Source organism: Elaeis guineensis, chromosome 6 (genome assembly GCF_000442705.2).
Source record: "Elaeis guineensis isolate ETL-2024a chromosome 6, EG11, whole genome shotgun sequence".
Lineage (NCBI taxonomy): Eukaryota > Viridiplantae > Streptophyta > Magnoliopsida > Arecales > Arecaceae > Elaeis > Elaeis guineensis.
The window spans coordinates 128232226-128248467 of record NC_025998.2 but is presented as its reverse complement, the minus strand read 5'-3'; the positions used below and the strand labels follow the sequence as shown (position 1 = coordinate 128248467).

At 45.9% G+C, this 16242-nt stretch overlaps 1 protein-coding gene across 1 annotated transcript in view; it reads left to right on the top strand.

The window, feature by feature from the left end:
• Positions 1-16242, top strand: part of LOC105046696 (cleavage stimulation factor subunit 50) — a 56113-nt gene that overhangs the window by 21505 nt on the left and 18366 nt on the right. Inside the window, exons 5-13 of the mRNA XM_073260127.1 lie at positions 6537-6690; positions 9787-9815; positions 9927-9959; positions 14055-14219; positions 14302-14385; positions 14469-14593; positions 14881-14953; positions 15392-15475; positions 15556-15642. Of these exons, the coding sequence (XP_073116228.1) occupies positions 6537-6690; positions 9787-9815; positions 9927-9959; positions 14055-14219; positions 14302-14385; positions 14469-14593; positions 14881-14953; positions 15392-15475; positions 15556-15642 (834 nt within the window). The remainder of the gene's footprint in view (positions 1-6536; positions 6691-9786; positions 9816-9926; positions 9960-14054; positions 14220-14301; positions 14386-14468; positions 14594-14880; positions 14954-15391; positions 15476-15555; positions 15643-16242) is intronic.

The following is a 16242-nucleotide window of genomic DNA, read 5'->3' as shown; positions in this document are numbered from 1 at the left end:
CCTTTCATTTCATTTCCGATATATACACACTACAAGGCCAGGACGGCCAAGGAAAGAAGGACAAAACGACAAAAAGAAAATAACTGCACGATAAGACAGAAAGACAAAAGAGCTCTAAAGAGGTCCTGCTCCCTCCGACCTCGGGTTATCTACTCCATCCCTCAACCAGGACTGCCTCAGGTTCTCTATTGCTTCTTCTAGTTCTTCCCTGTTCCGCAGCGCATCCTGGAGCGCCCGACGAAGTTTCTGGCTCTCAGCCTCCGCTTCTCGACGCCACTTCCGCAAAACTTCGGACTCCGCCTCCGCGTCTGCGACGGCCTTCCGCTCAAGTGTCAGTTGGATCTTCACCTGTTGCAGCTCGGCCGTCTTCTCCCCGAGGGAGACAGAAATCCCTTCAACAGTGCCTCTCAGGGCCTGGAGCTCTTCGGAATCTTGGGCGGAAGTAAGCAGCGCCCTATTAGCCAGCTGTCTTTGGAGACGAACGACTTCGTCAGCCGCCGTCCGGAATCTCCCTTTATACTCTTCCGCTTGCCGGCGCCAGCTGGCCCGCTGCACGTCGTGGCTCATCTCGACGTCTTGAAGCTGCTTCTGAAGGTCGGAGACCTTCTGCGACCACTTCTGTCCATCGTCAACCCGGGCCAAGAGCCGGGATGAGTTTCCTTCCAGCTGGCCGATCTTCCTCTTAGCAGCTGACAGCTCCATCTTAAGGGCGCTGATCCTGGCCTCTTGAGCCCAAATGCGGTTGCTGGTGCTCTTCTTGCATTCCTCGAGCTCCTTTGTGAAGTTCGCCTTCCTCCGGCTGTAATCCATGATCGCCTTCACATGGAGACTCCGAAAGTGGACGGCCTCGGCGGCGGCTTCAGAATGGCCTTCTCTCGATTTGCGGAGCTCGCCTTCCGACTTCTTCAACTTCTTCATCAGGTGAAGGACCTCTTTTTTCAACCGCTGGATTGTCGATTTCAGCGGGACCCCCAGGGGCAAGGGGAGTGCTTCAGCAGGGTACTGCCATCGGAAGATGCAAGCATCAAAGATCGACTCATTACAAGAAGAAAGGCAGAAAGAAGGAGGGGGGAGGAGAAGCCATCCACAACAAGAAATTCGACTTTATTGATTGAATAATTTTGAAGACAAACAGAAAGGAAATATGGCGACAAAATAAGGGCACAAGATCAGAGGTCTCAGACCTCAGGGGCGGGAGGTGGAGAACTCGGCGCGGGGGGTGCGACTGCGGTGGCGGTGGACGAAGGGCCGGCCTCGTCTTCGGACTCCTCAAGAAAGCCGAGGTCGAGTTCGGGGAATTTGCTGGCCACCTTCTCTTGGCAGAGCTCGAACCCCTTGGTGAACGCCTCCTGGCCGAACTGGACATTCAGGACCCTCATCTCCGCGGAGGCCTTGAATTCCTCCACCGCAAGGGCCCTGGCCTCCGAGACCAGAACCGGAGTTTGCTCGACCAAATGAGCGACCTCGGCCTCCGCCTTCCTCGCCGACTCCTCCAAGATCCGTCTCTCCTCTTCCCGGGCTTGTTTCTCTTCTTCCCGGGCTTGCCTCTTTCTTTCCAGGGCCTCCTGGAGGGCGACTACTTCGGCCGTCTTCGCTTGGAGGCGAGCAACCTCGGCTTGGTAGCGTTCCTCCGCCTGAAGGAGGTCCCTCCTCATGCGGCTCGCCGCCCCGACATAGGCGAAGAGCTGGTGCCCAATCTGCAAGGACGGATAGAGAATTACGACAAAGGCAGGGTGACCGTGTAAATAAACATCCGCTTACCTCGAGGAAGGACCCCAAAGAGTCCCAGGCCCGCTGCTCAGGATCGGCGCGGTCGATCCTCTCCACGACGTCGGACAGGATGCAGCCGTCGAGCAGCCGCCTGATCAAGTCCCTATCGTTGAAAGGGTTCTCCGATCCCCCCTCGGAGCAGACGGACTCGTCTGCAGCAGCTCGGTGGCCACTCGCCCTGCGAGCCACCGATTTCCTCCTCCCCGTGGCGGGCGCCTTCGTGGGGCGAACCCCCGGAGCGGGGGCCTCAGTCGGCGGGCTCGAGGAAGCCCGGGGGGCCACTGGCTCGGCATCTGAAGGAATGTCGATGGCCGGGGCCGCCTGGACGGGCGCAGCCAAGCTTGTCTCCTCCGCCCTGGCCCTCTTCGCCGATCCGGAGGCCGCCGCGCCCTTTCTCTTCTGAGCTCTCATGCCCCTGGCGAGCATCCGCGTTGCTTCGGCGTCCATCGCTAAAAAAAAAAAAAAGAGAAAAGAAAAAAGGAGAAGAAAGAAGAAAAGAGGGAAAAAAAAGCGACACCGATCAGTCAAGAGTCAAAAAAAAAAAAAAAAAAGAGAAAGAAGAAAGAAAGAAAAAGAAGAGATTGGAAAGGAAAAAGAAGTAAAGAGAAGAAGAAGAGGAAGGCAAGAAAAGAAAAGATAAGACAAATACTCGCTGGATCCTGGGGGCTCAGGCCGATGTTGAAAAGAAGCTGCTCCCTCAGAAGATTAGGAAGAGAAGGAGCGGGATAAGTTAGAAGCTTCTGGGCGGCTTGGAGGTCGTCCTCCTCCAGACTGGGAGCCCGACGGACGGAATCCCTCAGAGAACCCCAAGGGGGCAGGCCCAGCTCCAAGGTCGGGCAGTGGACGAAGAGGAATTTTCCCTTCCAATTGTGAATCGAAGAAGGGGCGCCCTTCAGCAACCCCTTCTTACCAAACTGGGGGGAGAAGTACCACCAGTCCTTCGCCGAAGGATGGCGTTTGAAGGTATAAAAATGCCTAAACAAGGAGAGGGACGGCTGAACCTCGGCTATGTGACAGAGGGAGAGAAACCCTATCAAAAACCTAAAGGAATTCGGGGCCACGGAAGCGAGAGAAATGTCCAAGAAACGGAAGAAGGCAGCGACGAAGTCAGGAAGCGGAAGCCGGAGTCCGGCACGGAACGCTTCCTGATACAAACAGAAGCGACCGGGAGGAGGAGTGCAGGCCCGGTCAGAGGGACCAGGTAGCTTCAGGTCGTACTCCGGAGGAACCCCATACCGAACCCTTATCAGAAGGAGTTCATCTGGAGTCGACGAACATGGAATAGCGCCCGGCGCGAAAACCGGGCGAGGCCCAGCCCCGAGCGCGGGTTCGTCCGCAGAGTCAGGGACCTGGGGGTTTGAAGCAGAATAACTCTCAGAACTGCCGGGAGCAGAAGAGCCAGAGGACATTTTGAGTTTCGAAGGGGGGATCTAAAGGACCCTAAAAAGACGGACCGAAAGGGGAATGAAGGGCTAACTCGGAGGGAGGCACAAAAGTAATGATGAGAGGAGAAGCCCCTAGGCGGTGAGAGGAAGGTTGGCACTAACCTATGTTACTCTGAGGGACCTGGGGGACGAGAAACAGGAGGCGCCTACGGCTCGAGAAGACGCTCACTAAAGCAGGGCTCTCGAAGAGAGGACAGACACCAGCAAAAACTCAGGAATGGAGTAGAACGCCTAAAGGAGGGAGGACGGGTTTAAATAGACCCTGGGATCCGGCGCCATAATGATCGCGAATCCCCCAGGCCAGTCCGCATCCAACACGTGTCCCACTCTCCCTGGCAGGCGGCTAAAAGCGGCTGACGGTTGGCAGGATCATAATTGCGCCGTACCTAGGCCAGTGTACCTGCGGGATTTTCGAAGCGTCCCCTCGTACCGCTCCAATTTGAAAAGACTCCGGCACGCGCTCATTAAATGTCAAAATATCTGGAGGCGGCAGTGCGCAGGATTCGAAGAGACGGTTCCGGCTGTGCCCATCTCTCTCTGTACTTCCTTCGTTTAAAATTCAAACTCGGAAGTAGGGGGACTGGTGTTGGGTATAAAATACCCACAGCCGGAACCCTCAGCGGAATCAGCTACAGAACAGCTCCGCCCGGACTCCTACGGGAGCCGGGCTCCGCCTCCGACATCAGCTGCAGAACAGCTCCGCCCGGACTCCTACGGGAGCCGGGCTCCGCCTCCGACATCAGCTGCGGAACAGCTCCGCCCGGACTCCTACGGGAGCCGGGCTCCGCCTCCGACATCAGCTGCGGAACAGCTCCGCCCGGACTCCTACGGGAGCCGGGCTCCGCCTCCGACATCAGCTGCGGAACAGCTCCGCCCGGACTCCTACGGGAGTCGGGCTCCGCCTCCGACATCAACTACAGAACAGCTCCGCCCGGACTCCTACGGGAGCCGGGCTCCGCCTCCGACATCAACTGCGGAACAGCTCCGTCCGGACTCCTACGGGAGCCGGGCTCCGCCTCCGACATCAGCTACAGAACAGCTCCACCCGGACTCCTACGGGAGCCGGGCTCCGCCTCCGACATCAGCTGCAGAACAGCTCCGCCCGGACTCCTACGGGAGCCGGGCTCCGCCTCCGACGTCAGCTACAGAACAGCTCCGCCCGGACTCCTACGGGAGCCGGGCTCCGCCTCCGACATCACCTGCAGAACAGCTCCGCCCGGACTCCTACGGGAGCCGGGCTCCGCCTCCGACATCAGCTACAGAACAGCTCCGCCCGGACTCCTACGGGAGCCGGGCTCCGCCTCCGACATCAGCTGCAGAACAGCTCCGCCCGGACTCCCGTAGGAGTCCGGGCTCCGCCTCCGACGTCAGCTACAGAACAGCTCCGCCCGGACTCCTACGGGAGCCGGGCTCCGCCTCCGACGTCAGCTACAGAACAGCTCCGCCCGGACTCCTACGGGAGCCGGGCTCCGCCTCCGACATCAGCTACAGAACAGCTCCGCCCGGACTCCTACGGGAGCCGGGCTCCGCCTCCGACATCAACTGCGGAACAGCTCCGCCCGGACTCCTACGGGAGCCGGGCTCCGTCCTCAGTGTCAACTGCTGGTAAGCTCCGTCCGGACTCCTACGGGAGCCGGACTTCACCTTTAACTTTGTTTGCAGGGGACTCCGTCCGGACTCCTACGGGAGCCGGGTTCCGCCCGGACTCCCACAGAAGTCAGACTCCACCCACGACCCCAACCGCCAGGAGGACCTCTCCCGGACCTCTACAGAGGCCGGGCTCCGACCGCTGCCGAGCTTCAATCAACAGATCCGCGCCCCCTGGCAGGCCACCATAACGGCCACGATCCTGCTCTACTTCCTGTGGCGGATTCCGCGCAGCCCCATCATTCCCTGACAGGCCGCAGTAACCATCGCGGCTCTGCTCCACTCCCTGTGGCGGATTCCGCACAGCTCCACTACCCCCTGGCAGGCCACCATAACGGCCACGAACCTGCTCCACCTCCTGCGACGGATACCGGGCGATTCTCCTATCCGCTGGCAAGTCACGACAACGGACGCTGCTCCACTCCTTGCAACAGATTCCATGTGGCGAGCTGCGGTGATGGCCACGATTCCGCTCCACTACCTCTCGCAATAAATTCCCCCTGACTACGGGCGGCCCACGATCAAACGATTACAGACGTCGCCATCGATCCGTTACCTTCTCCGCCTATAAAAAGGGGGGATCCAGATACGTTATACTCTAAGCTCATTTCTTATATCAAAACTCTGCTAAATTCTCCGTTCGAGCACTCCATTCTTGTTGAGGCAGAGAACTGACTTGAGCGTCGGAGGGTCTTGCCGGAGCAACCCCACCTCCGGTTTAGACTTCCTTTGCAGGTCCCGGCGGCGACCGCGGCTTCCCCGACTCCAGCTTCTCCGGTGCAAGCAGATTTGTGCACCAACAATACTCAAGGTTTTAAATTCCGTGGAACGGGACTCTTCCGATTTTTCCATGGAATGGGATGCACTGCCCCGTCCAAACATTTGAGACAGGGGATGTCCCAGCGTCCCTGTCAGATGCTAGCGGGATAGAATGGTACCCCGTCCCGACATATAGAATGGTATCCTGTCTCGGTGTCCCGCGGGACGTCCCACTGGGACCAGAATCCTTGATCATACTTCGGATAATTGGATGTGGAGATGGAATGAGAAATTATTATTATCTTGTACTCTTGGGAGCTATATGCAGTTGGCATAAGCAGGTCAGCTGGATCAATCTCATTGACCCATCACTGTCTCTAAACACTGTATCATATTATAGGTACTTGGATGTGGAGATGGAATGAGAAAATATTATTATGTTGTTTGTACTCTTGGGGTCTGTATGCAGTTGGCATAAGCATTAAAGCTAGTCATTTTTCACAACCTTTCATGTGGATACATTATGTTGAGAGGATACTTCTATGAACCTTGCTACAAGGGGAAGCTTTTTGGTCTGTGAAGGAGAAATTTTGTCAATTTTTGTAGACTGTCTTCGCATTTTTGGTATCTGTAATTGATTGATTAAGTTTCTGACTCTCCATAGTGCTATGAACTTTTGGTTCTTAGATTGGAGTCAGTGATAGGAGGCATGGTTTTTCTTTTTCCCTTTTCTGGGGATGTTCATCTTCTACTTTGTGCATTTTCTTCTTTTTAATTTGAGCTCTTAAGTTTTCGCTGTAGCTTTGCCGCTAACAAGAGAAAACAAAGCTGTTTGTCATTATTCTTGGCATGCAAATTCTTATTCTGCCAACCTTTGATTGTCTACTGTTTCATTTATTTATTTTTTGGATGTAGGTTAGTGATAGTAAACAGAGACAAACTGCAAGACAAGTTGTCAAAAGATTGATTGTTGAAGATGGATGGAAAGGCTTCTACAGAGGATTAGGTCCAAGGTTTTTCAGCATGTCAGCATGGGGTACCACCATGATAGTAGCATATGAATATCTGAGTAGGGAAACTTTTCTTTCTTTACATATAATATGTTGCTTTATGTTATCAGTTAGTCTTTTCATTCATCTTGACATGCCTTTGATCCTCATACTATCATATAGCGTGTGTCAACTTCTTGTTCTATTTACAGCCATTCATTTTCCCTTTTTTTTTTTTTTGTTGAGGTTTACCTTTAGTTCCTGACATGGAAAGGAACAGGGTTCTTTTACATTATAATAAGCAATGAAGAAAATTATGTATGAGTGAATGCTATTGGCATTACAGGTCTATTTTAACTCAAAAACAGAAATCCCAATATAGTCATATTGCATATAAGAAATGCACTATTGTTCTCTGGTTATTCCAAGTGGGAACGGACAAGAATTTAAAGGAATTGAAATGGAATTTTCACATGTATTGAACATGGAAAAATGTGGACGTGGATAAAGATATTTAGCAAAACTAAGGAGGAAGTTAGAAATGAGAAGATTTGACTGAGAGAGATAAGTGAGATGCTTCAGTTATTTTCATTCAAGGGCCAAAAAAAAGACTTGACAATATGGTGGCTCTTTCGGTTCAAGGGGTCTGAAGAGCATGGATGAACCACCATGATACTTAGAATATCGACTCAAATTGATAGGATTGAGTTCTTTTGGTCTATGCTTCTTTTTCTTTTTTTGGTCATTCATATCCTAGGGTTGAAAGGGATGTCCACGTAGAATGGAAACCCAGTGGATTCCACTCAAATTAAGCAAACTCCTTGAGCTTTTTGAAAAAGTATTGTTCCAATAAAGTTGTGTGGTTCTACTAAAATTGCTAAGCAGCAAGGCTTGTTGTGCTGGTACTAGGGACCATACCAATCAAAAGACATGGTTTGGCATGCCCCCATGCCTGTTCTGTGCGGGAGCCGAATCGATGTAGTAGAGAAGGTGGAGGAGAGGGAGAACAGGAGAGAGGAAGAGAGGGAGGGGTGAAGGGAAAGAGAGGGAGAGAGAGAAGAAGGGAGGGAGAGAGATGATGAAGCCGGCAGAGGCTGGCGAAGCGCAGCTTGACATGGCGGCAAGGGCAGGGGAGAGGAAGAATGTGAGATAGGAAAAGAGAGGGAGGGAGGGATACTGGATTGCCGTTGAGGCTGTCGGAGTGCCATCGAGGCTAATAGAGGGCTGTGGAGGCCCCCAAAGGACTGAAGGGACTCTATCGCCCTCCCAATCAAAACAAGAGCTTTGCCCTCTATCTTCTTTTTTTTATTTTGCCGACTCTCAGTGAAGTTGGCAATGGGGCAGCCTTGGCGGTCCTCTGGAGGTCCTTCTCCCTCTCCCTCTCTTTCCCTTTCCCCCTCTCTTTTCCTCTCTTTCCTTCTCCCTCTCCCCTCCTTCGCCAGTTTCTCATTTCGAATGTTGCAACCATCCCGGTCTTGCTTGGCATGGCTTGGTATGCCATGAACCAGATGGGTCGTGATGGTTCCACTTTCCTTGCTAAACAGCTTATTGATTTGTGGATGTCACAATTCCTAATACTTGGTTCGACAAACATGTCACTCCAAATATATATCAACATATGTAATGAGTTTGATTTACTTGGGCATGTTTATCAATGCTAATGTATGTCCCGTTTGTAACTTGCATGTTGAACTAAGAGCAATTCACTATGTAATTGTTTAATATTGACAGTTATTTTAGGAAGATTGTCAAAGTACATCATTAAGGAGAACTATATGCCTACGACAGCGGAACTCTTTGTTATCATGAAGCCTCATGGTGGCATCTCAGATGAGCTATTCAGTCCGCATTTGTACTTATGAGTTAATATGAACTTACACTAGCACAGAAGCTTCTGTTTTTCCCCATGGAGTGAATAGATAAAATTTATGAGTTCCTGCAATACTCGTGGTACATTAGACATAAATACAATTATTGAGCTGATAAGTATAGGGAACAAATATTGAACATTGATAAACAGAAAATGCACAATGGTCATCCTGTTATTGCTTACAGAATAACTTTGAGGGTTTTTTTTGGCTTCTCTTTGTTTCCCTTTTAGCTTATTTATTGTCAATTCTTGACATGCTGAAGCAGGTCACAAGCTGGCAGGTGGATGTCCCTTTAAAAGAAAAAAATCCGATAGTGGCATGCTATGAGTGGATTATCCCAGGGACTTGCGTAGACATAACCTCCCTAAACCTATTTGCGCTGTTAAACTGTTAGAGCTAAAACTTCCTAAATTAATCAGTTACTATTTGTTGTCAAAATTATTATGCAGCTGAAAAAGCATACATGGCTTTCAGAGCTGATGATTATTTAGCATACCTAATTTTGCAAATTAGAGTAAGCTTTCTATTTCATTAATCCCAGCAAAAAAAGGTCGTATGACAAGTTAAAGCCAATCTGCTCAACCATTTTTGCCATTAAGAAGAATCGGAGAAGGTGCTAGTTAATAATGCGCTGCTGTTGTGATAAAAACTAATTGGTAGCTGGTGACAATTTTTTGAATGTATCTTATACTTCTTTAGAACACTAACTAAAGTAACCAGGCAAGTTACTGCTTCTAAAATCCATTATAAGGACATTTTGTGGCATGCTCTTTGTTAATTTGTTTGAAGCCATGTAGATAAGTATTGCCAAGTCACCAGTTAAATGGTCCATGAAAATTAACTTAGTTTAACAAAATTTGTGGATACAAAGCATCATAGAAGAATTTAAAAAAATCAAAGAACTCTCTTAATTTCTAATAGAGGACAAGAACTGCATGTATTGAAGAGTTTTCATCATATGACTGCAAAATATAAGGCCATCCAGAAGTAGAGATTGTTTCCATGAACCTGTGGAGATGTTGGACTGACTTATGCTTGGTCTAACACGGAGATCTGATCTAATGATAATTCTTAGGTAGATTATGGAAAGCCTGTCTGATCTAAATTCTTGGAAGACCATGTAATGACTCTAGAATTTTCCTGAATATTCTAGCATGTAAACAATTCACAGTAATAACTCTGAAGGTGCCTGTTTCTTAATATATTTTTTCTTAATAAATTGAATTCTGGATTTGGTTCATCTTTCCTTTTGTTTCACATACTCTGATCTTCTAAATATAACATTCGATGGTCTTCTTTTTTCAGAGCGGCTGTGTGCTAAAAGTGAAGAGATTTGATTTTCTAGATTCTACCATTCGAAGCAGAGTTGCGAAATTGCAACAGTTTCCATGCATGCCATAATCCATATTTGCAGTGATGTGTAAATCAGGAAGCCCATTTTTCAGGCTGAGAAGCCCCATGAAGTGGTGACTTGGACGGTCAGTGGCTCGGGTCATTTCAGCTTCTCTTCAATATTTTGAGGAGAGATGATATGATTCATTATATTTGAGATCTCTTTTATAGAACAGTTAACTAAAACAGGTTGCCACCTTTGTTATTTGAAACTCCCCATCCATTCTGCAGGTAAGTTGTTTGACTGACCAGTCCTTTTGTTATTTGCCCAAATAGAGTTCCCCATTTTTTTCCTGCCAACTGCTGATTCTTTCCTTTCAGACATGTATTCAATGGAATAATTCTTTGCATATTCTCATTCATATACACAGATCTGTGAGATAGTCATGTAATAATATGAGTTAAGGCAAGGATTTAGGATTTTCAATATCTTCTGTGGTGATTGTCTATATCTTGTTGATGTTGTGCTGATCAGTTTTATGTTACAACTGTGGTGGTTTATAGGAGCACAAATTACTTTTAACAGCAGAAAAAATAGCAGCTTTTTTTCTTCTCAATTTTTGATGTGAAGACAGCAAAATGGCCACTTATTGCCTAATAACATACAAGCTGTACATCCGTAAATTCCATGCAGAAAAAATAATATTTTTTTTGTGAAAAAAGGAAAATAGGTGCCAAAATTGTATTTAATGTGAAAAGTTTGAAGGTTCATAGCATGTGTAGCTTTAGGGTTTGAGAACAAGGTTTATCATCCTTTTTGGCTGGCAGTCTGCTGTTTTATAGATCAAATAGATGGATTATGGTAAAGCAAGAAAGCAACGGAAGTTGTGGTGTGTCAATTTTCTGCTTTATTAATTTAGTTTTATATTTTATGTTTATTATTTTTTTAAAAATTTGAGTGCATGATTGCACTGGCGGACTTGCAAAGCTATGGCTTTATCAATAAGTCAGCTGATTTGGTGTCTCTCTACTTATTTGATGCTACATGCTTGTCAAGGAATGAAGCAATGCCATGTTGGTCTAGTTACATGGAGCAACCTGCTAGCATTACTTTGGACTTTGGAAAATGCTTATTCCAGCTGCATCATTGAATCTCGGAGTAGTTACAGCTAGAAATCAGAATTTATGCAGATGTTGATATGGTGCCCAACTACCTGGTCTGGCATGTTGGAACAGTTTAAGGGTGTGGCATTTCATGTCCTTAGAAACAGAGAAGATCCACATCAGTGAAGTTACAAGCAAAATTACAATTTAAGAAATGAAGCATTTTCTTTGGATGAATAGCTCAATTATACTGTCTTTAACCATGTGCAACCTTATATTTCAAAAACTAGGTACATCAGTATTTGGAATTTCTATAATCTTATCGTAGGAATACTACATAAACCTGATATGGAAATCTGAATCCAGGAATTTAGTGGAAGTGAGATGTGTTTCACTTGGTGACAAATGTATCGGCAGCAATCACTGACGTTTTAAAATCAGAGAGATATAACTTGTTTATGTCACAGAACTTGTTTTAAAATCTTATTGTAGGAATGCTGCATAACTTGTTTATTTTAATGCCTATGGATTTAGCAAATCTACATTAATCTGTTCTGCGGGAACATACTTGAATCTGTCACAGATAACTTGCACAGACAATGTAACATTCATTGATAACCCTTTGATCTAGAAGTCTTGATGGTGCCAGTTGAGAGGGAGCCAGAAGAGAGTTAAAGAAACTGTTTTACTTTTTGTTTGAAACCTCCGTTGCCCTGTTGAATATAAATTTGCATTGTTTTTAGTCATCTGCCTGTGCTTAGTAAAATTTTGATTCATGTTCAGCAAATACTCCAGGCAAATTTATACCTCACAGTCTCTATTCCCTAGTACATCTCATGATACAATGGAAACTTCTTTGTCTCCACTATGCTATTGATGGAAACTGCACCTGTAGATTTGAGGTCGAAAAATCTAGTGCTGGTCTGCTCACGCATTCATTAAGTTGAATGCTAAGGTGGTAGGATGTGGTCAGTTGCAGACTTGCATGAGCAATTCGCGGGGTGTGCAGCCGATCGAGTGCCAAGACTATTTATTATTTAGCTGGTTCGTTGGTTTAAATACAATGGTGTTTGGAAATTGATGATTGAGACAACCGTGAATTGTAACATGCATTTAGGTATTCAAAAAATAACCTTATACTCATGAGGAACTTATTGTTTTGGGTAGTGGCAACTAATTCACTGTCTATTCGTGGACCTATAATAAATTTTTCCTCAACATATTCCTTCGCCTCATCCGCGATGCACCCGAGTTGGGAAGCCCTCTGGAGAGGCCCAAAGTGTCTCCGATGTTCCGGTAGAAAGAGTGGCCATCGCCGTTGAATGCCTCCTCGAGCCCAGCTATCTCCTCTGCTAACGCTCTCTCTACTCTGGAGCTCCGATGATCGTCTCTTCAGGTGATCGTTGCCCTCTATGGGATCCCTATTACCAACTGCTTGATTGACATTGGACCCTCCGATTCCAAGGCAGAGCCTGGAGATGTTTCTGGGCCCACCTTAGTCTAACCTCGACAAAGGCAATGTCATGTGCAAGCCATACCTTTCGAAAGGAGATGTCTCTGGGCACACATTCACACAGAGCCTGGCATAGCCTTTCACGTAAAAGCTGGGCCTTGAGATGAACCCTCACTTTGAGCAGCTCCGACCTGAGATGGATATATCCATCGTTTAGCAGTTGCTCTCTCTTGCCTTTTTCTTCTTTGAAGGCTCCTTCGCTGATGTCACTCTTGTTAGAACAGAAGAAGTGCAATGGTATCAGAGGAGTATGATGTACAATGGATATCCATTATGTTGCCACCCTTGAAATGCCGAGAGAAAGAGAGAGAGAGAGAGAGAGCCACTTGCACACCCTGACACGGCATGAGACAAGTCTCTCTTTTCTGCGTTCACCATTCTCATGTCCGACCAACCTTTTCCAACATTCATCAGACCCGTCATTAATTAGGAGCCTAAAGAGTGATGTTTACCGAGCACCTCTTGTTTGATATTCCCGACATTTGCATTCTCATGTCAAGGCTTATTTTTCGTATGTTATGCACCTTCTCTATGAAATTCCGACATTTGCACATGTATATGAGCAGGATTATGTCACTGATAGGAACTGAGCATCACAAAATTCACAAAAATTGCACTGCATTGCTCATCCATGTTCTCCATATCATGCATTCTGTTAGTAGCCTTTAGGATTTCTATTGAACACTCTAAGGTGTTCAAAGAGAAACAAGGAAAAACATTTTATGTTCATATTTGGAAAAATTATTTTTTTTTAAAATGTAATAATCCATTTTGAACTTTAGTGGACTGCTATTTAATATGTGCTTTGCTTGTATTATGCATGCATTCATGTGCTATATCATATGGAGTGCTTTTTAATAAGCGTCCACGGGTTTTACTAAATGCTTCGTTCTCATATTATCTCCTAGAAGAATCACTAAATCTGACGTGAATCATTTTGATGACTATAAAAAAGATTGGATGGGGTTGGAGCAATATTTGCTGTATTGAAAAATCAAATTATATATCAAATTTTTAGAGGCCTTGACTAGCCCATAGAAACATATTTTTTAATTAAAAAAATCAAATATTTTTTCAAGCTCTATGACGTGAAATTAGGCTAAATTTTATCATCTGGGCCTCGAGGCTAACCAGTCAAAACCAAAATTAGCCACCCCAACCTCCACACACACCGGCCATACGCCCTCCTCCACCGCCCATCGCCACCCGGACCTCTTTCCCCTTGGTTCCTGTTGCCGCCGTGGCGGCCTCTTCCACCTCCATCATCGCCGCTGTTGTTCGTCCCTCCACTTTCCGGTCATCTTGGCCGGGATTCCTCCACCTCCCACCGCCATCGGAGACCTGCTGAACAGGTGGATTGGACAAGTTTACAATTTTGCCCTTCCCAATGAACTGCCAGGATGAACGGTTTGTATTAAATTAAAAAAAAAAAAAAAAAAAAAGAAGAAGAAGAAAGGAGGACAAAATGACGTGCTAGGGTTTTAGCAAGGCAACAGACCGGCCCCACTGGAAAGTGGGACCGGTGCTCTTGAATCGTTTTGCAGCAAACCCTAGCTCTGGGAAGAGAAAGGGTTCGATGAGATGGTGAAAGACTGGATCTTGATCTGCGAATTCGAGTTCCTAGCTCGTGGGATGGTTGGGCTTTGAAGAAAAACCCTCTCTTCCAAGAAGCGTCGTGGGGTTTTCTGCAATGGAGTCGAGCCTGGAGCAGACCCTTCAGGCTGGGAAGCTCCTTCGCCATGTCAATGCATTGATAGTCGCTCATCTTCGAGACAACAATCTCAGTCAGGCACGCTTTCTCTCATCTTCCATAAGTTCTTGTTGAAGTGCAATTGATTATATTAGCTTGTTTCCAACGGTTCTACTTGCAGGCGGCGACTGCAGTTGCTTCGGCGACCATGACGCCGTTGAACACAGAAGCCCCTCCGAACAAGCTTCTTGAACTTGTTGCCAAGGTGTGGTTTTTAATTCAGTTTCCTTTCGATCCATCTTTCAGTTTTTGGGTTTTTGGAGTTGTTGGGTTCTGAGGTGTCCACAGGGTCTTGCAGCGGAGAGAGATGAGGCTTCAAGAGGAGTTTCTTCTGGTGGCCTTTTTGACTCTATTGCAGGGGTACCTGCAGGGCATGGCTCGGTACCTCTTCCTACTACTTCTGTGGATTTCAGGTGATTAGCATTTACTGCACATCCTTTAGATACATTATTTGTCTTGTGGTCAGTACAACAGCCGACAGTTATGCCAAGTCATGCGTAAGTGGACTTTATTTAGCACAAAAATTGTGACTTTACGTGTCTCGGCCTATAGTATCTCATTGTGAAATTAAAGGCAAGGTATTAACCTTTTAGTTCGTTTGTCAACTTGTGGCTTATAACTCTAACCTTGATGCATAGTTTTCTATTCTCTGAGGTTTCTATTATACAAGGTAGCTGATATTTTTAAACATGCAAATTAGTTCAATGCAGGATGTGAAAGGTTCATCCAAGAGTTTTCCAAAACACGAGACTAGGCATGTTTCAGAACATAAGGTATGGAAAAGGTTATCCATCATCAAGTTTTAATGAGGACAAGATATTGCATTTTGTTGTTGGGTGCATTCTGATGAGTGGATTGAAAAAGTTCTGGAGAAAATTTAACATTAATTTTATTTTTATGAATCCATTCTTAAACTTTCCTTTATGTATCAAATTATGGTCTTCATAGTTGTAAAACATATGCACATCAGTCTTTTTATCTTTTTTACAATCATTATTCATGCCAGGACCCTTATCACTTGGCATGGTGAGTAGTGTAATGTTGATTTCTCTGTTTACTTACCTACATTCTTAGGGCGAATTGACTGCCTTAATTTCCAATTTTCAAGCATATGTTTGTATACTACCTACTCATGCACTTCTCATCTCTGTTCTGATTTGTACTTGGTTTTATCCTTCGATTGTTGGTGACTGATTATCCTGGTTTTGTAGAATGTTGCCCGATGTGCAAGATTTAGTCCGGATGGGCGCTTTGTTGCAACTGGGAGTTCAGACACGTCAATTAAACTATTCGAGGTTGTTCATTTACATATCATCATAGATTCAGATTTTTATGTACCAGTGTCCAACTTCAATAAGCTTATTATCTCTTGCAGGTTTCAAAGATTAAACAAATGATGCTTGCAGATGCCAGGGATGGACCTGTGCGCCCTGTTATTCGAACTTTCTATGATCATTCACAGGTAATTTTATTTCACTTTCTGGAATGACTTCATCAATGACTTGCATCGTTTTAAGATGGATTGTGATTTAATATATTAACCTTTCTACATCTTATCAATATCTCATGCATATCATGTTTTGAAGCGGCATTACCAGCAGATGGATGAATGCTTTTGTTCTAGTCATTGGACAAACTAAATGAACACAAGTCAAAAAAAAAAAAATCTTATCATCTTAGCTTTTAAAAACAACCTAACAACCTATGTAAAGTTGGAACTCTTTCTTTCTTTCAAAAGCACTATTTATTGAAATTTTGAAGGTACAAAAGGAAAGGAAATAAGTAAAGTTCTAAGTTTCCTAGTTAATTGTAATGCTTTTGAGTTGTAGCTGAAGAAAATCCTCACCTTTCTTATCACCTAGCATATTATTGCGCTGAATGCATAGCTATGAGTGCGTTTGTAATCTTTAAGTAGCATAAATGTGCTTCCTTGCTGCATGCTTATGTGCTTTCTTTGGCTTTATGTCCATTCTACTTTGTTTATGCATTCATGCATATAGCAATTTCTATGTGGATATTCATTTTATATCTCTTTTGATTTCAATCATTTTCTGTACTTGTA